General features: G+C 42.7%; 1 protein-coding gene across 1 annotated transcript; it reads left to right on the plus strand.

Annotated features, from left to right (window-relative positions):
* The first annotated feature begins 19,780 nt into the window (after nucleotides 1-19,780).
* On the plus strand, nucleotides 19,781-20,900 carry LOC132447047 (uncharacterized). The gene is made up of 3 exons (XM_060037679.1): nucleotides 19,781-19,954; nucleotides 20,068-20,412; nucleotides 20,515-20,900. The coding sequence occupies exons 1-3, from the start codon at nucleotides 19,835-19,837 to the stop codon at nucleotides 20,671-20,673; spliced, it is 624 nt and encodes a 207-aa protein (XP_059893662.1). The 5' UTR covers nucleotides 19,781-19,834; the 3' UTR covers nucleotides 20,674-20,900.
* Nucleotides 20,901-23,948: the final 3,048 nt, after the last annotated feature.

Below are 23,948 nucleotides of genomic sequence, written 5' to 3' on the forward strand. Positions count from 1 at the left end.
AATTGATTGAATCTTATTCTCAAAGAAATCCATGAATTCACCTGCCACGATCGAGGAGCCTACGGTCTCATTCTGTTTCTGAGTGAGACTCCTCACCGTGTCAAAAAGAAACTTAGGATTGTTTCTATTCAAATTAATGATACTAGAAAAGTAGGCGTTCCTGGCAATAGTCAGCGCACCCTTATAAGTGAGCAGACTATTATGCCATGCAAGATGAAAGACCTCAAGTTTAGTCGAGCGCCATTTGCGTTCAAGGATCCTGCAGTTTCGCTTCAAAATGCGCGTTTCTGCATTAAACCAGGGGGCTGGTTTTTTCAATGTTCGTTTTTTAGTTACGTTCGGAGCAACTGAATCAATGGCAACAGACAAGGCAATGTTGAGGTCATCAGTAAGGCACTCCACAGAACCACTATAGTTACAGAGAGGTGCAAGTGAACCAGATAACTTATCTGCCATAGCTGTAATGGTTGCAGGTGTGATGGACCAAGAGCGCCTTAGATGAAAGCGACCTTATGTTCATGAACCCTATTCTGAGTGCTTCCTTTTTATTATTTTCAGAGGGAGTCCGGTTAACACTCAGCCCTGAAGCGGTCAAGGGGATGCCGCGGTTTCGACATACTGGTTGCGGCCCTCGTCTGCGGGTTTTACACCTCGAGACAGCGCGAGGCGGCACCACCGTACATATAGGTACAGCGTTATTTTCAGAGGGAGTCTGGTTAACACTCAGCTCTGAGGCGATCAGTGGGATCGCCAGAGTTGGACATACTGGTTGCGGCCCTCGCCTGCGGGTTTTACACCTCGAGACAGCGCAAGGCCGCACCACCGTACATATAGGTACAGCGTTAGTTTCAGAGGGAGTCTGGTTAACGCTCTGAAACAATTGGTGCAATAGATACTGGTTCAGCTAACCCATCTGCTGTTCTAGACTCTGCAACGTAAACTATCAAGTTGCTAGCAGGTTTGCTAAACTCCTGCAGCCCAGCGTGCTGTGAGTGGATAAGTCACGCCTGACTAAGACATCTATCTATGTTTTTTGACATAATTGAGGCGCCTAACCCAGTAGGGTGTAGGCCGTCTCTCATGAGCACACCAGGGCGACCCCACAGGGAGGGCCAGTTATCTATGAAACCAAAGCCCTGCTCTGAGCTATATAGGGCCAGCCAGCGATTTAGAGACAATAATCTACTATAACGCTCATCATTACCCTTATCGGGTAGAGGGCCAGAGAGAATTAATCGATGCCGACACATCTTTCTGGCGAAGTCACAAAGCCTAGCTATGTTGCTTTTCGTGACCTCAGTTTGTCTTGTCCTAGCATCGTTGGTGCCGACATGAACTACAATGTTGTCGAAACTAGTGTCGGTGTTTGGTGCATCTAATCTAACTCCGTATGAGGTCTGACCGCATGTCAGCACCCTAAGTTTAGCATCAATGTCGGGAGCCCTGGCCCCAGGTAGGCAAATAACTTTCGCTGGCGAGTGTAGCCTAACTTTACGTGTAACAGAGTCACCTATGACTAGCGTTTTTACCCCCGAAAAAGACTTGCGAGGCAGGGTACTGACCGCAACCTGCCTCGCAAGTGGTGCTGCCGACCGGATTGCCTTGACGGAGTCACTGCTAACGATAGCGTTAGCTCCACGAGTCTGCCTGGCGGGTATCTTCTCTATACTTTCTGGAGTATCTGTTTTCTTTACGCTCGCTACCCTTTCATCCTCTAACTGACAGATACGTCTCTCTAACAGAGCTATCTTATCCATGAGAAAGGCAGAGCAAGAACAACCGGAATCCATGCTTACCGTGGTTGATGCAGACGGAGCTCCAGCGAGGAAACAGCGAATACAATACAGAGTATGCAGAACAGATATAAATACCGAAAAGTAGATACAAACCGAGATAGCAGGTCGACGCTAAGCGTCCTGCTAACCAAACCAAACAAACCAAACCAAGCCGGCTACCCGGAAGTTGCGTCTGCGGCGTCACACGGCTGCGTCTGCGGCGTCACACTGCAGCCTTCGGGTCAGCCTGTGGAGAGAGAGCACAGGTTACAAAAGCTTCATAGTTACCATACCGAAACATGCCTACTTTAACAAATAAAGTGAGTTAAAAGCGACCAAGGATTGGACCACTTTCTTCAAGAAATAACGCAATAAGACCTCATATAATTGTGCTTGTGCAAGATAGCTCAAAGTTTGTATTTAATCGCAGGGCAATTCGATGGGTGGATCCTAGGAGATCGAGGGTATCCATGCCTCCGGACGCTCATCACCCCATACCCTAATCCCGCTCCTGGACCACAGACAACAATTAACCTGGCACACAGCAGAACCTGCGTTAAAATTGAAAATACATACAGGATATTGAAGCCCAGATTTCACTGCCTACGTGGACTAAGAGTTTGTCCGGAACGGGCATGCAATATAATTGTTGCATGTGCCGTCCTCCACAATATAGCCACCCTGCGCAAAGAGATGCCTCCCCCCTTTGACCCGTTCCTCGAGGAGGAACACATTCCGCAAATGGATTCAAGGGCTGGACAAAGGATGCAAGACCACATTTGCAAAAATTCATTCAATTCAAAAATCAATTCAATTAAAAAAAACAAAACACCCAACACTGTTTTTATCCATCATATTTATTCTTTAGATGCTGAGGGAGGCAAAAGAAAATAATTAGGCATTGAATAGTCCGCATTGAATTTCTGCCCAACATCCTTTTTTACCTCTATCAGCAGCTTCGTGTACTCCATTTGCAAATCAGCCTTAGCGATTTCCGGCTGAAGATGAAGACGATATAATTCTTTATTCTTTAGTCGTCAAATAGAGGAAAATATTGTTTTAACATTCAAGCGCCATACTTGGCCAATAAAGTAAGTGAGTAGCCTAGGATATGTCTTACCCTGCGTTCACACCAAAAGATGCATTTGCTGCCGGAACGCGTTGCCGCCGCAAATCAAGTTTTGTGGCGCGTCAAAAGTTTTGCAGCGCGGCAAAGGTTTTGCGGCGCGTCAAAGGTTTTGCTGCGCCGCAAAAGTTTTGCTGCGCCGCAGTTTTGATGCGCGGCAAGTTTTTCCCGCGGTGCTTCTGAATTCATTCACAACCATGGCCGACATTACGAGCATTGCATGTCTTTACCTGTTGTGGAAGAGGGAGAGACGTCGGAATGCCCGTCGTTTATGGGTTCATGAGACCATTCGGAGCCGTACAGAGCTTGGTGAATTTCACCGTCTTCTGCAGGAGCTCCGTCTGGACGACGAACGCTTCCAGCGCTATTTGAGGTTGACTCCGGCCCAGTTTGATGACCTGCTAGCTAGGATCGGTGCTAGGATCTCTCGGTTGGACATTTATACTTATATATATATATATATGTATTGGACACTTATAACTGGCCACGGTGGTGTTGAAGATCACCGGGTATGCGGAGACTGCAATTATTATCTTCTCCTCCATTTAAGTAACACTGATTGGCTGTTACGGCATGTCACTCAGTGGCAACACCTCAGTGGCAACGCTGTTGAACGCTGATTGGCTGTCATCACGCGTTTGCTGCCGAAAAGTTGAAATATTTCAACTCGAGCAGCATTTGACGCGCCACAAAATACGTGAACGCGCCCGCCGCCCGTGCCCGGCAGCGGGTGTGGTAGAAATTAGTGAGTATATTCTATAGTAAACCATGATTATTAATAGGCTTAATATTTTAAATAGTGGAAAGCACATGATGCCTGAGTCTGGGTTCACACCAGATGGTAGGCACGCAGAAATGTCCTGGGAACTGCGGGGTCAAGTCATGTTGACCTCCACCTTTCAGCTTTGGGTCCTTTTGACTAACAAGGGTAATCCCTGCGGACCTCAGACCGGGGCACGGTTGATAACACGCTGAGACGAAGAGACTAGGCGGAAACCTCATTAGGGACAAAGGGAACCTCCATTGTATTAAAGAAGTTCCTGTATGTGTATAAAGGAGGGCTGGGACCGAAGTTCAAGCCAGTGACTTTGCAAACCTACTCAGGCTGTTGTCGTTGTTGTTTTTCTGCACGATAAAGTCTTTTGTCAATTCTTGCTCCGGACCCCTCGATTTCTTTTGCACTCTCTCTCTTGAATTAGTCTAAGTGTTTTAAATCTCAGTTAATCTTCAATATATTGGCGTCGCGACCAGGACTGGAAAGAGACAGCCCAACTGCCGGGCTGCAAGGCGGGGCGCGGACGAATCACACAACCAAGCGCACAAAATTATTCTCGGTAAGTTGGCTTACCACTAATTTAATGGTTGGTTGATCTGTTTTTGCCCCGTCTGAACGCTTGGTAAACGGGTAAATTGTCTCTTCAGTCAAACAAACCTAAAGAGAGAGAGAGAGAGAGAGAGAGAGACGGGAGCTCCGGAAGAGATTGACGTGTGCGCGCACATATGCCCTAGGCGCTGTGGTTCTAAATGACCAAGACGCATTGTGGTTCCCTATTTTGAAACGAGTAAACGAGTTGTTGTTATTTGGTGTTTTGATATTTTGGTCAAATAGACCTATTATAAAGTCCTGTGGCTGTATTCTAGAGGATCGAATTAGTGGGAAAGTTCCAATAGGACAGCAACAGGTCCGCAGGTCGATTGAAGTGCCTGTTGGATGTTTGAGAGAATCACAGAGAGTTGAGTTGGAATTCATTGCCGTTGATGAATTCATTTTTATTTTAGAGGTTTGCTTGGGATGTCGACTGGTGAATTTCTAGTTCCGGTGTTGGCATTTTTGAGAAAGCAGATTCTCGCACTTTTGAATAGATAAGTTTCTTGTCTGTTGGAATTCATTGCCGTTGATGAATTCATTTTTATTTTAGAGGTTTGCTTGGGATGTCGACTGGTGAATTTCTAGTTCCGGTGTTGGCATTTTTGAGAAAGCAGATTCTCGCACTTTTGAATAGATACGTTTCTTGTCTGTTGGAATTCATTGCCGTTGATGAATTCATTTTTATTTTAGAGGTTTGCTTGGGATGTCGACTGGTGAATTTCTAGTTCCAATGTTGGCATTTTTGAGAAAGCAGATTCTCGCACTTTTGAATAGATAAGGTTCTTGGTTGGAGTACCGTTTGAGTTGGTATTTTGAAGAGTCTCTTGTTTGTTCGTAATCTGGTCGAGTGTGTATGTGATTAGCCATTATTTTGAAGGAATAGACTAGTTGTGCGAAGCATCGTTTGTATGAGTTCATTTAAACTGCAGATATTGGATCTGGAGGTGGGGCCAGTCTTTAATTCTGATCTTGGTGCTTTGTGGCAATCATTCTTGTTTGAAGTTCTGATTGATTCATTATACATCCGACCGTTCATGTGATTAACCAAAAGGCCAGTTTCTATGCTCGGTCAACTTTTTATTTGTAATTAATTACAAACAATTCGGACATTTTTTAATATAAGATAAAGAAATTGTATGAACCGGCTTATTGTCTGTATTTAAGTCGTGTTAGGATTAAGTCCTCGGAGGTTTTTACGACCCGGTTCATTTTTTGTTGTTGTTGATTCTGTCATAAATAAATTAGGTGGACAGAGAATAGTTAATTTGTTTAAATTAGTTGATAATCATAAATAAATTAGACGGATAGAGAATAGTTAATTTGTTGAAGTACTGAATAAATGTGTAAATCCTCTTTGACATCACCGCGCTGACTGACTGCACGTGCACGAGCAAACACACAGGGGACGAGCAGGAGCCTGCAAGGCAGAGTTGGTAATTGATAGCAGTAAAGGGTGGGGGCCACATTCCAATCTTCGGGAGGGAGACGAGCGCTTGGGGGGAGTTCACGTTTGTAGCTTAGAGATAGTAAAGTATAGAAAATAACTAGTAGAATAAACTCAAATAAATTTTATTAATAAATAGTGTACTTCAGAATAGATAAATAAAGTAATAAAGTAATAATTAAAAATGGCTCCAACAGCGGTAGAGATTTTGAGTAGAGAACGTCTATTGCTCAAAGGTGAGATGAAAAAGATCTCTGAGAATTGGGAAGAAAGGACAGAAGCAGCAGGTACTATATGGCCCATGGGAGGGACTTTTGATCCAATAATGTATCGGGACATGGAGGTAGTGATAAGGAACTACATAGATAACAGAAGTGGAAAAACGGCCTCAGCAAAGAGGGACAGGGAAAAGTTAGTACTAGCTTTGTTCTTAGAGGAAGGAGAGAGATGGCGAACATTACAGAGAGTGGCGGGAGAAATAATAGCTAATAACAACAAGGCTCAACCATTGCCTCTGAAGGTTGAGCCACCGCTGCACAAATTAGTATCATTGCACCCATTGCTAAAAGGCAACGAAGAAGCTAAAGGGGAAGTCACACTAGATGAAGGAGATAATAAATGTAACACACAGGGGAGGAGGGGCGCACCCATACACATGGACTGTTATGAGGGGATCAGGAAACCGAGGGAAGAGTGTAACATTACTGACATTAATTCTGGTGAGAGTGAAGATGAGGACGAAGATGGGGAAAGTAGTGTTGAGCACAGTAATGAAGATGTGAAAGTTGGCAATGAGCAGGTTTGCGAGGAGCCTTCTCCGGGAAAGAAAAAGAGAGGAAAGAGATCAGTAAAGAGGACAAAGACTCAGAGGAAGCTAAAAAAGAGTAATGACCCCAAGGGGGAGGGGTGTAGTGAGAGCCCAGCGACAGAGGAGCCTGGCTGCAGTACATCAGTAAGCCCCACACCACTCGAGTAAGATGAGAAACTAAGGAGATCACAGAGAGAAGGAAAAGCACCCGACACCCTCCCCGGTAATTATCCTATTCTAGTCAAAGGACAACAGGTCCATTTTCAACCGTGGGGTTCACAGGACTTAGAGGGAGTCATTTCTAAACTCCCTAACATAATTAACGGGGCGTCTAAATGGATTAGAACATTTGAGGAGCTCACAGTGGGAAAGCTAATTGCAGTGGGGGACCTGAAAGCTCTGTTGGCAAGAGTATTGGGGTTGTCTAAAATGGAGTCTGTACTGAGGAATGGAGGGTTGGACATAATGGATGGAATGTATGATGGGACTACACTTGATCGCTACAGAGTGGCGATGTGGAACACACTCAGAACGGAGTTCCCTACCCATATTGATCATAAAAACATGAGAGGCCTCCCCATCAATGACACAGAGAATCCTGCATCCTACCTCCAGGCCCAAGTGGACAGATGGCGCTTGGAGACGAATGAGGATCCTGAGATCCATCCGGTGTTCTCTGTCGTGTTTAGAAACTCTGTGATAGAGACACTTCCCAGCCAAATCAAAGCCAAGCTAGAGGATGTGGTTGGACTGTCTACATCAGGATCTCATAGAAATTTTAATGACCATTTAGTTCATGCAGTGGATGAATATCGTCAGAATAAACAAAGAATACAGGAACAAAGCAAAGAGGTCCAGAGGAAGCTATATCAGCTTCAGCTGGAAGATCTCACAAGGAAGGAAAGAGATAAGGAGAGACAGGCAGGTGTTTTAGAACCAGCTGCTGTAATTTCGCAAGCCGCCCAGCAGGGCGCACTTCAAAACCAATATCCACGATTGGCATTTTCTCTCCCAGTACAACAGCCTCAGAGCCAACTGTCACCTACTCCACCTGTTACACATGTACACATCCATAATTATGGGAACCCCACAAATAAAAATAGACAGAATCAGGGGCCCCGAGGACAGTTTAGAAACAATCAACAACCAGGATCCCAAGGACAACGCAGAGGTCCTTTAATATGTTATGGGTGCAACATGGAAGGACATATGAAGAGAAATTGTTTGACTAACCCTCTTCCATCCCAGCAAGGACAGGGTAACAGCGACCAGGGACAGGCGGGTCCCTTTTTAGGTCAGGGATACTAGGGGTGCCCAGAGAATCCACAGGGGGAGGGTCAGCTTGTAGCAATCACAAAACAAGCTGATGAGGAACCAATACTGCAGGTTCTGATAAATTATAGCGGCACGCCAATGATGGCCCACACTGGAGCCACTTACACTTGCGTAGGTCCAAATTATGCCTCTCACCTCACCCTGGCAGGTAAATTCACCAAAACTTTAGGATTCTCGGAACACACGCAGTTAATGCCTATGACAGCTCCAAGGATGAGAATCGGTGAATTCCTATTTTAAGTTGTATATGTGAGTGAGTGAGTGAGTGAGTGAGTGAGTGAGAAAGAGTTAGCATTGAGTTAAGTTAGAGGGGACAGATGAAGTGATTTGTGAAGAGTGAGACAGAGAAGAGGAAGAGTGTGTAGATTGGCAACGAGAAGTGGCGATGAGATTGGAGAAGGCTTTCCGGTTAGAATTTTCTTTGGGGAGATTCATATCTTTCGATGGCCTTTTTAAGATTAATAAATCTAGTTTTGGAGAGTGTCCAAAAAACGAATAAACCAGAAAGGAAAGGAAAGGATTACTGAAAGTGAAAATGGTTATGGAGATTTGTGAAAGCAAAGGAAGTAGATAAAGAGAGGTAAAGAAAGTTAGAGAGAAGGAACGTAAGTAATGAAAAAACCCGCAGGTGGGGGCTGGACAGAGAGACAACAGAGAGAAAGAGATTGAATTTGCATTGTGCCTAATACATTATTTGTGCGTTTGGATGTACTCTGTAATTGGTTCCTGTATGTAACTTGTCCACTGTTTTAGAAAAAACCTAGAACCACCGCTGGGATTGGTGATTCTGTGGCTCTTGGAGACTCTCCATCGCGTCGGAATATCATGTGGTATATATCATTACATCTTGGTACACAGAGCACTGGTGAGACAACGGGTTGGATCAGAGAGAGAAGGTGTTTGGAGAAGGGAGAGGAATGTATAGAAAGCAAAAAGGGCGGATGCGGACCGACCCGGAGGTAATAAATCAGCGGAGAGGTGGCTGGGGTCGTTTAGCTCAGGAGGTAGAGCAGTTGTCTAGTAACCGAAGGGTTGCTGGTTCGATCCCCATCTCTCCTAGCTGAGTGTAGCTGTGTCCCTGAGCAAGTTACATGGTGATTACAGGATTTAGGAATAATTATTTAGACTCCAAAACATGAGCAATTAGAGTTAAAAAATGTTCTGCACACCACACTCCACAGGAGTCAATGGGTTCAATGGCGCCAGGGTAAAGTGACTCATCAAAAGAGGAGCAGACCCAACCCATGGACTCTGCGTGGATAGGTGGATGTTATTTTGGTGCTTGGACCTGACGAGGTCTAGGTGCCAAGATAACAACACAAATAAAATATTTCCTTCGAGATTATGATAAGTAATAGACAATTTATTAAAAGTGATCTTATAATTTAGAAAAAACAATCGGCAATACTTAAAAATTAGACCAAATAAGTATGATAAAACGTTATCCAAATTTCTAATTTAGGTTATCCACAATGACATGTCATACAAAATAAATAAGTTCAATAAAATAAGAAAGGATGCGTATGTGAGCCTGTTCTCGTGTGTGTGTCAGGGCTGCCAAGGTAGGGGAGAATCCTCTCCTACTCCGAGTGATGGAGTACACAAGGGGATACACAAGCACACTTCAGATAAAACAATATGGTTAATTAGTAAATAGAAACAATGTATCAATTCAGTGTTGAGATAAACTAGTTAAGATCAACATAGAGGGTTTGGGTTTGGTATAGTAGTGAATCAAAATATGGAAAACATTAAATGCAAGCAATAGGTAGAATAAAAGGTTTAATTAGGTCGTCCAATTTAAATAGATAGTATAGGGCGAACGGGTGGGATTATGAAGAGAATTGTGAAGACAAAAGTGAGTCGCCCAATATTGAAAAATGCAAGTTTTAATATTGTGATTTTTGTTTTCTTTCACATCTCCCTAGTAAAGGACAGTAGGTGGGTTGACGCCACATCTGCTGGGAAGGAGTCATACGTGCTATGTTGTCAAATTGGATTCGGAAGTAGTGGGTTTACCTTCAAATGCCACTAATACTGCTGCAACACTTTAATAATTTTAACTCTGATAAATTATCTTTTGTTTTATAGTCGCCCTGATTTGTATTCATTACGCACACATATGGTTGCATAAGGCAGATGCGGCTGATGACTCTGTCTCCATCCCTCCACTTTGCGATCCATACCACCATATAGGTGGGGATTGATCGTATCCCAGGTACGGCATCCTGCAATAAGCCAGTATGGAAGGCTGGTTAGCCAACGACGGGTAAGATCCCACCTTGAAGCCCGGGACAACCTAAGTCAGGCACAGTCACGATTACTTGGCAGAGTCACTGTGAGCACTGGCTCACTTGATCATGGAGTGACGGACTGCAACCATCATAGGAAAAGCCGGCTGATGAAAGGTGGAGGGGGAACAGGAGTCAGATATGTCAGCTATGGCAGCAGAAGTGGTCTTGGAACGGGGCATGTCGCGTTTTTATTTTATTTAATTTTTCCTTTGTGGTATAGAAGGCCACTAATGCATGCACGTTTTTTCGGTTTAGTGCATGACTTTGGAACAGCGTGGTTTCAGGCGGCTGATGGTAAACCCACCCATATTGGGCTTTGGATTTGAACATACAGGTTTCGATTTCCCTTCCCAAAAGATTGGTTTCAGTTTGCTGATGCTTAAGGTTACACGTTTCGACGTTGGTTGCACCAACGGCGTTATTAGATTTGCTTATCATTTACTGCGCATGGCTTTGACCATTGCGCAAGGGGGGAGGTATTGAGGAGAATTAGGACATTTTTTGAAAACAAGGTTTTTCTTCACCATACTTGCAAACAATGATTAACATCCAGCTAAATAAGTGTGAAATATTTGAAAAAACAGTGTTCAACAGATGGGTAGAAGCAGTCCCATCAGAAGACCAAAGTGCGGTTACGGTAATTAAGGTTCTGACTAGAGAAGTCATGCCAAGGTTTGGAATTCCGTCACAAATTAGCTCAGGCAATAGGGCAGCGTTTATTCAGAAAACACTCAAACAAGTGATTTAACATCTGCATGTCAAACAAAGATTAGGCTGTGTCTACATTCCTCAAACCACAAGGTATGGTGGAGAGAGGAATCGGACGCTTAAGACAAAGATTAACTAAATTAAATTAGAGTACTAACTTAAAGGACTAATGCACTACGACTGACACAAATGAGTTATCGCATGAAAACTAACAGAACGATGCATCTAACCCCGCATGAAATGCTTACGGGTCGACCCATGCCTTCGCCTGTCATTCGAGGGCCTCACAAAGGACCTCCATTGGAACAATTGGAAACTGAATTAAGACGCTATATGGGACAACTAACTGGCATACACAGGCTTATTTTTAACAGGAGAAAGACAGAGTTCCAGAGTTGGAGAAGGAGCCACCAAGGGGGGTGGAGCCAGGTGACCATGTGTATCTCAGAGTCTTCAGGAGAAAGTGGAACAAACGAACCCAGGAGAGAAGGACCATACAAAGTCACCAACGCAACACCAACAGCCATCCAAGTGGAAGGAAGTGCCACGTGGTATCATCTCAACCACTGCACGTGAGGAGTGAGGAGGAGGAGCCAGACGCAGACACACGTGGGGCTGACCAGCTGCCCCAGGCCCAGATCCAGTCGAGCCAAGAGATACAGCAACATGATGATGCTGAAAACGGGGAGCCTGTTTCTGATCCTTTACGGGTTGTGCCAGATTCCGCTGGCACAAGCACAGACCCCGAGGAAGGATGAAACCACGGGGGCAACACAAACCTGGAAGGGCCAGGAATTAGGGGGTGGTAGGCCTACTGAAGAAAGCCCGAGAGGAACACAGGATAATCCGGCCCAAAATCATTCAGGACTGGTTGACAACAAAGGGAAAATAGTCTTGTATGCTCAGATACCACCGCAAGACCAAATCAATGACTTTGTCTATACTGTTATGTCGGATGACGAACACCTATGTGCATTAACCCTCCGCCAGAATTATGAACATGCACATAGGAAAGATCGGTGTAAATTACATATCCAATTTGATTCAATGAAATGGTGTCTAAAAGTAACGTCAGGAAGAACATGGGACTACAACGGAAATTATCAATTGAACGTGAGAGAATTTATATTTTTTAAAGCAGTGTCAGACAGAACGTTTAATTTTACATTAGAAGCAGAAGATCCTTGTGTAATCAAAAATAAACTATGGCGACAAGGATCTTTACATCAACATCCATGTCTCTTGAAGAGACTCTTGTAGAACGAACAACTGTTAAGCATTGGTCGCCGCTCTACAGCGTTTGAATTTTGCTTAGAAGAACGGACACAGCAGGAGTATGATATAGAGGTCAATTTAAATACAACACGAACAGAAGGTATTCCATATCAGAAAAAGTATGTTATATCTTCAATGAAATGTTTTCTGCTGTTAGGATCGAGTCAACATAACAAATATCTTGAAGATAAATATGACGGAATGCCATGGAATGTAATCATGAAAAGATGCCGAGAATTTGATATAACTCTATCACAAGAAATAGGCGAAGTAACACGACCAACACAAACCAATTTTCAAATTGAAGAAGGATTAGAATGCTTTCAAAATGACGAAGGAAACGAAAATGCCAGCGATGTAGGTAGTATACCAGAGGAACAATGTAACATAATTTGGAATGTCACGCTATTCGATATAGACGGGAAACGAATGTTATATCAGCCACCTACGATTAAAAATGTTCAGCTTTTACCAGGCTCTCAGCAGAAGTCTAGAGAGAATTACATGTCAATACTGTGTAGTGATGGAGCATTCGTGAGCCAGGACAGAGTGGTGGCAGATCAGTTTTGGCTTTGCGGTAATAACATTCTTCGTCCCATACTTGCTAAAACGTGGAGAGGATGATGCGCGAAAGTCCAAGTGGTTACGGAAATTGCAATACTACCATCAATAAAAGATGTAGTCGATAACTTAGAAACAGATAACCTAAATAGGCGGAAGAGAGCATACGAGGCAGACGAGAACATACAAATTGATAAAATTGGACAACCCAGGCGAATACCCGATAAATTTAAGGCACGAAGTGAAGTAGCAGTGGGATTTGAGGCACTACTGCCAGCAATCGGAATTGCTAAAAATGCGGAATGGATCAATTATATCTTTTACAACCAACAGAGGTTCATTAACTACACAGATGATGCATTATCTGCATTGGGTGAGCAGCTGACAGCCACAAGCGCTGTGGCTTGGCAGAACAGACAGGCTTTAGATTGGCTTCTAGCAGAAAGGGGGGGAGTTTGTGATCTTATTGGTGAAATGTGTTGTACCTTCATTCCAAATAATACTGCCCCAGATGGATCATTTACACTTGCAATGAACAATTTAAAACGTTTAAGAAAAGAGTTAAAGGAAAACGCAGGCCATGATCAGGGAATGTTTGGATGGCTTGAAACAAAGTTTGGTATGTGGGGAATGATGTTCGCAAAGATAGGGGTAGTGCTCCTAATAGTACTAACAGTGATGGGTCTGATCTTCTGCTGCTGCATTCCCATAGTCAGATCCGTAATAGCATCCAGGCTTTCTAAAGAGATGGCCCTCATGGTGACTGGCATAGAGGAGTCGGGGGAGTGGGAGAGGATACTCTATGGGGAGATAGATTGGAGTGACACTAGAAAGGAGACCGGAATGTGAGAATCGGACATCAGGGGGAGTTCCTATTCTCTTAACTGGTGACCTCTTCATGTGAACCACAACCATTTCAGACTGTGTGAACAAATGGACATTGGACTAATGGGTTCCAGGCTACTACGGTGCCCAAACCCCCCCACGTTATATAGTATACCGGTACATGACAATAATCAGAACTATCCCAATCCATGCAAGCTTGTTGACAGTTTTCAGTTTTTAATTTCTTTTAGTTTTTAATTCCTATTGTTTGCTTATTTTTTTAAATGTCATTTTTTGAGTTTCATATTTTTATGTCATATATTCTGAAATGCTAATTTTCAATGCATGCTGAAAATACTGTGTTATGTGTGAATTCTAGTTAGACATGTTAGACATTTGATAGATCTTTTTTGCCTTAAATCAGGTTGAGACTCCTGAACATGTTTAAAGGTTTTTAACGATGATCAAATGTAGTGCAAAATATGACCCAAACGACTGTTATGTTTTTGTTGTGACCTTAGTAGTCACAAAGGGGGGATGTGTGGTAGAAATTAGTGAGTATATTCTATGGTAAACCATGATTATTAATAGGTTTTATATTTTAAATAGTGGAAAGCATTGTGTTTGCAGAATCTGGATTCAGAACAGATGGTGCACAGGAATGTATAGGGAACTGGGGGAAAGCTAAGTTGACCTCAGCCTTGGGTCATCTTGGCTAATGAGGTTGATCCATGCAGACCACTGAACTGGGCAGTTGATAACATGCTGTGACGAAGATTGACGGGCGGAAACCCCGTTGTGACTCCATTGTAAACAAAGAAATTCCTATACGTGTATAAGTGAGGCTGCAGCCCAATGTGGGGCCAGTGACTTTGCAAACCTACTCAGGCTGTTGTCGTTGTTGTTTTTCTGCACGATAAAGTCTTTTGTCAATTCTTGCTCCGGACCCCTCGATTTCTTTTGCACTCTCTCTCTTGAATTAGTCTAAGTGTTTTAAATCTCAGTTAATCTTCAATAAGGTAAATTGCTGCTGGTCTCCCTCGGGGTGACAAAGGGGTCGAGGAAGGACAGGACCCGAGCAAACTTCCACGTGTCCACTCTCCCTGCCGCTGACCCGCTCTTTTTCCCCTCCTTTTGTGTCTCATGTACCTGTCCCTGAGTGACTTCCACCTCCTGCGACATACGTCCACTGACAAGAACATATATACATATTAAGTTGTGTAACCTGACAAGCGGGACAGTCTGTTGTAGTAGTATCACTTAATATTACTGCTAACTGGTGCTACCGCTAACCGGCGCTAACTTTTTTCATAGTAGAACACAACCGATAGCTGAAGCCAAGCAAAATACACACACACATTATTCGCTGATCTTACCAGGAACGCCAATATCCTCTGCCACGTCGACCCACGCCCTCTCTGTTTTGTTCCTGTCCCTGTATGACACCATCGTGGTGTCGTACAGGACAGGACGGCCGCACACGGCGACGATGAGATTTTGATCCACCTCCATTTCTGTTTGTGTAGTCTGTAGTGTTGATCAGCAGAGAAATAGTCCGCCAAGACGTTGAGGTTGCTTAGTAACCAGAGACTCTGTCCATGCAAGTGAACGGAGCGTTCCCTCTTCGTCATAACTATCAAACCAAACATCCTTCACATTCACCGAGCGAACATTATGAAAGTAAAATGCACATTTCTCGCTAGAAATGTTTCCATAAAAGCATTTAATGGCGTAACTATGTTACTATTTCCACACAGAATAAAGAAAGATGTCGGCCGTATGCTTCTGTCCAAGCTCACTACTCTCTGCCAGTGACGTCGGGTCAAGCTCAACGCTGATTGGGCAATACGGCTAATCGTCATGCGTATGAGTGTAAAATGTTCAATTTTTTGAACTCTTGAAATGTACGCGATATACGCGCAATACGTGCGTAAATATACGCGCCTCATACGCGCAATACGCGCGTACAATGTTGCTTATACGCGTATTACGCATAATACGCGCGTAAACCAATGGTTCCCTATGGAAAAAATGGCGATTTCGTACGCGAGATACGCGTTTGGTGTGGCCGCACCTTAAGAGACTAAAAATAAGAAGTAGGACTAAAACTACGCCACAAAAATTTATAGTATCAGCCCAAATGTAGTGGGTAGCCCGTTTAGCACTGTACAGTAGCAATTTAATTTGACAGATTTATTTAAGACACTACACTGTCATAAATGTGCACAGACGTATTTTAGCCAGCTAGTAGCCTATCCGAGCCCTACAGCCAGTACGGCTACAGGATGAAAAAGGCTGCGTCTTTAAATGTAAACTTTATTTTAGTGTAATTTTATTTGAAGAGCCTTGCATAAACGATATTGACCGTTGCTATGAACAAGAAACATGTTTCCTAAATGTTTAAATCAGGTCACGATGTTATCTTTAATGTGGTGTGTGATGGCTACCTTGCATCAATGACTGAGATGTGCTTTGTATGCAGAATAAAACATTTGAAATAAATACGGTTCTGTTAGGAAAAATCACAAAAAATAGGCTTTAAACTTTGTTTCCAGAATATTAGATTGAATTACAAGTATTATAAGTCATATGCTACCACCAGAAGTTCAACAAAGTGATCTCTGATCTGTGGGCGTAGCCTACATATCCCTTCAAATGAAATGCTACCTTTTATTTGTCAATCTGTTCAGTATCTCAATCAAGTTTTGGTTCCCAATTCTGCTCTCTCTTTTCTCAACAGATCCTGCAAATTTGTCATCCTACCAACCCTCTCCTAGTTTATTGAAAACAGAACAACCCAAAGGCACTTTTTAGAGCCATATCTTTTCTTGTTTACTTGTCCTTGATGTGTCTCTCACTGTCACTGTGCTTACCTTTGTGTTCGTCTTATTCGTTCATCTTTCTGTTGCCTGTCTATCTGTCTGTGGGTCTTCATCATGAGCGATTCAGAGCTTGAGGATCTGCTCCAGAGTTCTGATGACCTGGCTCATAAGCTGGACCTGCAAGAGGTTGCTGGGTGAGCTTCAGAAAGAGCAAGCTACTGCACCTCTGCCAAAGGTTAAGTGGAAGAAGAGGGATAGCGATGGCAACGTAATCCGAGTACCACACTCAAGGCGGAGTCAGTCTAACCAGGGTCAGTATTGTTTTTTGCATACAAAAGAAATAATATATATATATACATATATTTAGTTTATAACAAATCAAGGAAAACATAAAGCTTTTCATGTATTACACCATGACTAACAAACCAGAAGCAATATTAAGATAACTGATTCGCAAAGTGAATTTATTTATTTTGTCTTATTTTTCTTCAAGTAACAACATGCTTATACAATTTGGGTTTGGTCGGAAGGGGGAACAGACCGTGGCTGGGGTCTGTGTTTTCTTTTAAATCTGTGCGCTGATAACACTGATAACTGATAACCGACTATCATGTACAAGTAGCGTTGGGACAAGTAGACCATTTTAATGCTGTGAATAATTCTTTGTTTTTTATTCTGGTACAGCTAGCTGCAGTCAGAAGACTAATCCTCCTGATGATGCTCCTGACACTAGCTCTGAGGTGGTCTTTGCTCCAGAGGCTATTGGTATGTACTTTACGTTGCTTCCAATTGCCCAAAGCATTGTGTTAAGATATTTTTTGGTTGTATCTGCAGTGTATGTAATCCTTTGTATTTGAAATTCTAATTATCAAAATTATGAAAAAATGTTATGCCTTTAACAGCCACTACATACAGTACACTGTTAAATAAACAAATATTAGTGTTTTGATTTTTTTTTTTTTAACCACTTTAACAGAGGGGTTTTTACAAGACCTCCAGCTGTCATTGTGTGATGCCACAGGAGATGAGATGGAAGCACCAACCCCAAGACCTCTTGTGGCTTCATCCAACTGGAGCACCAGAAAAACGATATTTTCAGAAAGCTGGAGGGCAGCAAGACCACAGCTGGTTAACACTGCAGTTGCAATAGAAAATGTGGAAGCCCACATGTGCCAACAGTGTTCGAGCAATTCCGCTGTTGTCCGTTGCCGTGATTGCCGTCCACGCCCCTTCTTCTGTGCCGAATGTGATTTCAGCATGCACACCAGACACCCCCTCCACAACAGAGATGGCAGTACTTCGGGATTCTTCCAGCCATTGCCCCCAACAACTTATGTGTTGAATAGGGCCCTTTTCCCCTGTGGTAAGTTCTGATTTGTGAGTGTACAAAATATATTTTCTAGCTTGACTGAACGTTTAGCTTCTTCGTGTTAACTTTAATACTTATCAGCAGTGTGCTTCACATTCTTCAAGTCTTCTTAATTTTCTACTGTAAAGTTCATTCTATTTTTTGTCAGAAATCCGTCACTTTACAATGTTGTATAACCCAGTCAAGAAAAATTATTATTAATCCACATTTTCTTTTTTCAGTGCGTTATGTACCTGTGGAGATCCCTGAAAAAATATGTGGTTGTCCAACAGACTCATTAAGGATCAAACCAGGAAAATCTGTGGCTGTGATCACAATGAATGGTAAGAATGTGAAGAACATTAGTCCTCTTTGAAAAGTTTGTTCTTAATAATATCTATCCCATCTCACAAACTCCCAAATGTTTGTAATAGCTTTGTATGATATCTTAACATGAGTATTGAGTAATACATTTAGACAGTGATGTCGACACAACAACTACATTTATTAAAAATGTTGGTCATAGTTTTCTTTTCTGTGATTCCAGTTTCATTACACGTAATGAATTTAGAATATACAGTACGTTACATAACTTTGACATTTCTGTATGATAACTCCTTCTTTTGTCTTATGAAATCTAATATTTTGAGGTACTACATTTTTGATCCTCATCACCTTGGTGTACTCATCTAAATTAAAACATAACAAGGCTTGGTGTTTTCCATGATATTTGTTTTTAGATGCATGTTTATTTTTGTCCTGCCCAGCTCCCAGCCTCATATGGATGTGCTGAACATCACATTGTTTTGTTTTGTATTGAGAAATGCACAACATACTCTTAAGAAAGACTATTCGATAATTAAGTGTGTGAAAATTTACATAACAATGTTTTTTGTTTTTTTCAAGGACGACATGAGCTCAGCATGCCAGAGTTGGCTTGCAGTGCATGCAAAGTGTTGGGCAAAATAACCTGCTGAGTACATCACATGCACATTATAAATATAGCTAACTCCTACCCTAGCCTGATGAGCACGTCACATGGCAGTCACATTACAATATAGTCAACTTTTAACACATAACACACACATGATAATATGGTCAGGCCAAGGCCAGAACCAAGGCCCCATTCCTCCTCCAGGCAAATGGTAGACACTCAGACAATGCACTAGTCATCCTCAAGAACGGGAGAGCCACAAACAGAAGACTCTTTGAAGCTCTCCCCCGTTAGGAAGAACACAAGAAGATACACATGCATATACTAGGGGCCTGGGAGCCAAGGTCAAGCAAAAACACACAGAACCATACACATCTCAAACGCACACACCTCATCGAGAGGAGGATACAGCTTAAGACTGTATCACACAGGGACTCATCACCTTCTTCTGAAGCAGACCTTCCACGGAGGCGAAGCTCTGGACGAACCATCAGCGCTGATTAGGGACTTAGACATATTCGATTTCTCACGCTTTATGACTCTGTATAACCGTTGCCACTTTACTTAATAAATCCAAGGTCCTCGTGCCGACAGACTTTATTACCTCTCCGTCTCATTTTATCTGGTCCAGTAACTAGACAGACCGTTTTTCCCCTCAATTGCCACTTGGACTGCTGGAGTTGAGGAAGTTCTTAGGTGTGACTACTGGCCAGCTACACTTCACTTTGCCACAATCTATGAAACAGATGTTTTCTTCTCATTTGAAGAATTGAAAATGGCTGCACCTGGACTGTCCTGTCAGGCATTTTTAAAAATGCTCGATCAGCGAACTGTCTGCTTTGGGCGTGTGAGTATTGAAGTTATTTGTTGTTTTTGACCAATTTATATTGTGCATAGAAATGCTGTGTCCTTCTATTTTAATTTTTAAATATCATTAGTTCGGGAAAATCTCAGGCGATAGCTTCTTGAAAAGCTTCTTCGAGTGGGAGGCTGTGAGATATGAGGTGGACAGCCTCTGCAAGGAGGAGCCCTTCACCTGTCGAGCATGCAGCCCGGATATGCTTGCGGTTTCTGTGGATGGAAACCGCAAGCATTACCGTTTCAAAAACGCAGCAAGGTACAATCAAATATTCATGATGTCAGTGTTTTTCTAATAACAAAAAAATAAGTCTCTTAATGTCTACAAATTAACCTTAGAATTCAAGATATCATGAACTGTCCCTTTGTTCTATTTAGATCTGAGGAGCAGGCCATTTTCAATGACGTCTTCATAGCAAAGGATGAAGACGTCACACGATTTGTCAACCATGTTCACAGCACAACAAAACATGTAATTGAAGATTATATTTATATATGCAAGAATACAATGCTGACCTATTAAAGATTATTGATATGAACCGTACGTTTCTAAACCATTTTCATCAATCAATTGTTATATTGTAGGTCTCCGGAAGAGGTGTTTGTGGCGGGGAATGGTCGGCGGCTCGAGAGACGTCCCAAAAATCAGCCAGCAAACTGGACGAGGAGGGACTGGAGCTGGCTGTTTGTCGTCATGGAGTCCTCCTCTGTGCCCTCAACATGTACAGGGGAGAAATCTTTGCCTATCCCCTTTTTCTCCAGGAAAAGCTGGCCAGTAGTAGGCCTACATTCTTTTGCATGGATGTAGCCTGCAAGTACTGGCCATACCTGCAGAAAATCATCAAAAGCTGCCCCGAGTTTCAACATCTGCTGGAAATGAAGCCCTTCCTCTCGGTGTTTCATGCAAAAGCCCATGATTTTAAATGTGAAGTAAGCAATCATCAACATATGACAGAATTTTTTTATGTGAAAACCTTCACGTCAACATTAACAAATTATAACATGCCTTGTCTTTTAATATGTTTTAAACAGATCAAATGGAGTGGAGCATTCCTGGAGGGGGCTGGGTTAACACTTGGGGAGGAGGTGGAACAAGTGAATGCCTTCGTCTCTAGGATAGCAGTTACGACAAAGCACATGTCAAAAGCAGGTGAGTTGGCGACAAGGTATAAACTTTGGTTTAGGAAATAGGCAAAATAGTGATAAGATCATATTTTCTGTTGTAGGGCGTAACGACATGTTAACACTCATGGCCATGCGGTGGAATGAGCAGATGATGAAGAACTTGGCCACCTACCTGTCCCGCAGATATTTAAAAGTATATATATATTTTTTAAGCTATTTTTGGTAGTTATGAGTTTAATTTTTACTTAATTATTCCAATGTCTCTGATTGTTTGTAGACCACAAAAGCTCTCGACATGAAGACGATGGAAGTGGAGTCGATGAAGGCCGAGTTGGCAGCGACCAATTTGAGGACTGGGTCAGGGATGTGAAGGATTGGGCAGAAAGTGAGTAAATTATTAGTTGTTGTTTTTCAGAGTTTATAACCAACATTTATGTCTTAATCAGTCATTTGTGTTTTTTTCTTAGTCTCAGAATTATTGATAACATGTCTTATAACATTCTTCAAATTTTTAAATGTTTAATTCATGGGTTAATAGTAAAATGTGTTTTCTGTTGGGTTTTGTCACAGACAGGCATACAAAACGAAGGTTTTCAGTTCATTGCCTTAATATAATGGTATTGGAGGATTTAAATAATTTGTGATCAAATCGCAGTGTTATATAAGGGTGCACTCACACTAGGCCATCTGGCCGTGGCCGTGGCCATTTTCACACCTAACCGTGCTCAAATCTGCCAGTGTGAGTGTGGCCAGTCAGGCCAGGCCAGGCCAACTTGGCCACTTGGGAGAGGTGTGCTGCTACGGTACGGGCCGCCACGGTACAGATGCTAATGAGCCGATACGTGCACACGCACGGCTACGCAACCTGAGCTGGATGACGTATAGTCCATGCGACGACCATGGACATAATAAAGGTAACAAGCCTTCTTTCCCATTAAACGGTAAACATGGCGTCAAGCGGTTCAACTGTTGGTTCACGTTGGTCCCATATAGAAGTCGAAAAAGTACTCGAACTGTGCTCTGTGTTGTTGTCCATTGTTGTTAAAACTCTGACTGGCGGCAGACTTTATTATGGTCCATGCAGCGGACGCTTGGTGATGACGTGTTATGATGTGATGACGTATGTACAAGAGCCTACCGTGGCCAGGCCACAGTTGCAACGGCCAACGGCCACGGCCAGATGGCCTAGTGTGAGTGCAGGCCAGAGAACAATGGGGCCAGTTGAGCACGGTTAGGTGTGAAAACGGCCAGATGGCCTAGTGTGATTGCACCCTAAGTTACTCAAAGTGTAACACACACTTCTCCTCTCTACAGCAACAACCAGCAGCACAACAGACGCTGCTGCTTCCTTGGCCAGGAAGATAGAGACGCTGGTTGTGAGTGTAAAGAGACGCTCCCAGCGACTTTACAAAGACCAGGACTCAAACAAAGGTCGCGCAAGGACACGCCGGAAGATCAGGGAGGAGAAAGGGATCTTGGCTGCTGCTGTTCAGCAGTACAACGGAATGGTTCCGAGCACAGAAACTCTGTGCTTTGAAACCATTCTGTCTGGAGAGACAGCTTGGCCATGGCAGCTACCTGGCAATGGTAGGGACAACAGCTGTTTAATACTTCCAGCAAATGTGGCACACTTTTCATGGATTAAATTCGATTTATTTTGATCTTTCATACATATGAATGAAAGTCTTTTCATAAATGCTTCGCAGACTCTGTCGACCTCAGGACGAAGAGGAGAGTTTTTGAAGAAAAAAATATCCTTTTGTTAGAGATGAACCGCCACTGGAGGTCCTTAATAGTTCGTGGGGATTCCTTAAAAGAGCTGATTTCTAGGACAACAATGCAAGGTATTTTTTTAGATTTTACATCACATGAATGTACACATCAATGACTGATGAAAAAAGTCACTAATGCTGGCTTGGTTTATGTTCAAGATTCACAGTGGGCTTTGACTGTGGAAGGAATGAAAGGTCTGCAGAGCATCGCCAAACAGAAGCTGCATCGTGTCCGGGAAATTATGGCTTTGGCGAGACAATGCTACCTCAAAGTTTTGACTGGAGCGGAGAACGTCCTTCAAATCTTTTCAGATGTGTACTCCGACAGTGACTCTGGCTCTGACCTTGAGGATCTGGAGTGAACAGGAAGTGAAAATGGTTGTGATGTTGTGTTCAATAATAAAATAGATGTTGAACTCGTGTTTGCTGTGTGTAGGTATATATGACAACATCCTGAAAATTACGCTTAAAAGGTGCACAAAGATTTGTGGCACATTGCACAAACATCAAATAGTAAATATTTTGCTTGGATGTAATGCATACATGCATGCTGTAAGTATAGTAATGGATTAGTGATGGCAATTGTATTGATAAAATATGCAAAATATGGAATGTGGTTAACTTGTAGAAGGTGTTCAAGTAAGGTTCTCGTGGCACACACCGTAACAGTATATAAAAAAACATTGCATTTAAACATACCATACTGTAGGCTACTTTACTAGTGTCGTCCGTAGGTCAATCACAAACCATATAATAATAATAATAAATTAAATTTATATAGCGCTAAATATGCAACCCGGTATCACGCGATTGCGTGCTCCTGCACACGAACGTTAATCTATTGAAGCGTGTTCCAGACCACGATAGTCCGACTTTTTGCGTGCTACACAGAACGAAATGTAAACCAATGCATTCTGAATGGGAGTGTTCTCAGACAATTAACGTGCTCCACAAAACGGTACGAGAGAGAGAAAGAGAGAGAGGGAGGGACAGAGAGAGAGAGAGGCTTCAGAAAGGGTGTGCGCAGATAGCACAGTGTACCCTAGTTATGTGTATGCCAAAACAACAAATGCTATATATATATATATATATTGCCTAATTATATATATTGCCTATTTATATATGTATAGGCTATATATATAATTAGGCTATAATTATATTATTTAGCGAGTAATGAGACAATCTATAGCCAAATTGTCGAAGATGCCTGAGAATCTCCGGGGATATAAGCATGGGAAATTGGCGAATCAGACCCATGAACCTATAAAGAAAGACGTCATCTCAAGCGGGAGAGAACGTTTGCGGTGCTGGTTTGTGTCACGTAAGTACAGGGCTCTCGTGTCTCATGCATTCGGCGTGAGACACACGCAATTCAACCCATGCACACGCTCGAACCTGGTCTCACGAAAATACGTGACACTGTCACGTTATTTAATCTATTGAAACGTGATCAGGGACACGTAGGCCTATTTTCTAAATTTTTAATTCAATTGGAAGTAGGCTATTTGTCGTGTCACTAAGCATGACTTCCAAACAAAGGTTCTTTCCGGGAGCGTTCTCCCTAATGTC

The sequence above is a fragment of the Gadus macrocephalus genome, chromosome 18 (assembly GCF_031168955.1).
Source record: "Gadus macrocephalus chromosome 18, ASM3116895v1".
NCBI lineage: Eukaryota > Metazoa > Chordata > Actinopteri > Gadiformes > Gadidae > Gadus > Gadus macrocephalus.

Bases quoted from the DNA above. Each gene is read 5' to 3' on its own strand.
- LOC132447047 (XM_060037679.1), top strand. From the start codon at position 19,835: ATGAACTGTCCCTTTGTTCTATTTAGATCTGAGGAGCAGGCCATTTTC. The intron at 19,955-20,067 runs GTAATTGAAGAT...GTTATATTGTAG, and splicing joins TTCACAGCACAACAAAACAT to GTCTCCGGAAGAGGTGTTTG. The intron at 20,413-20,514 runs GTAAGCAATCAT...TGTTTTAAACAG, and splicing joins CCCATGATTTTAAATGTGAA to ATCAAATGGAGTGGAGCATT.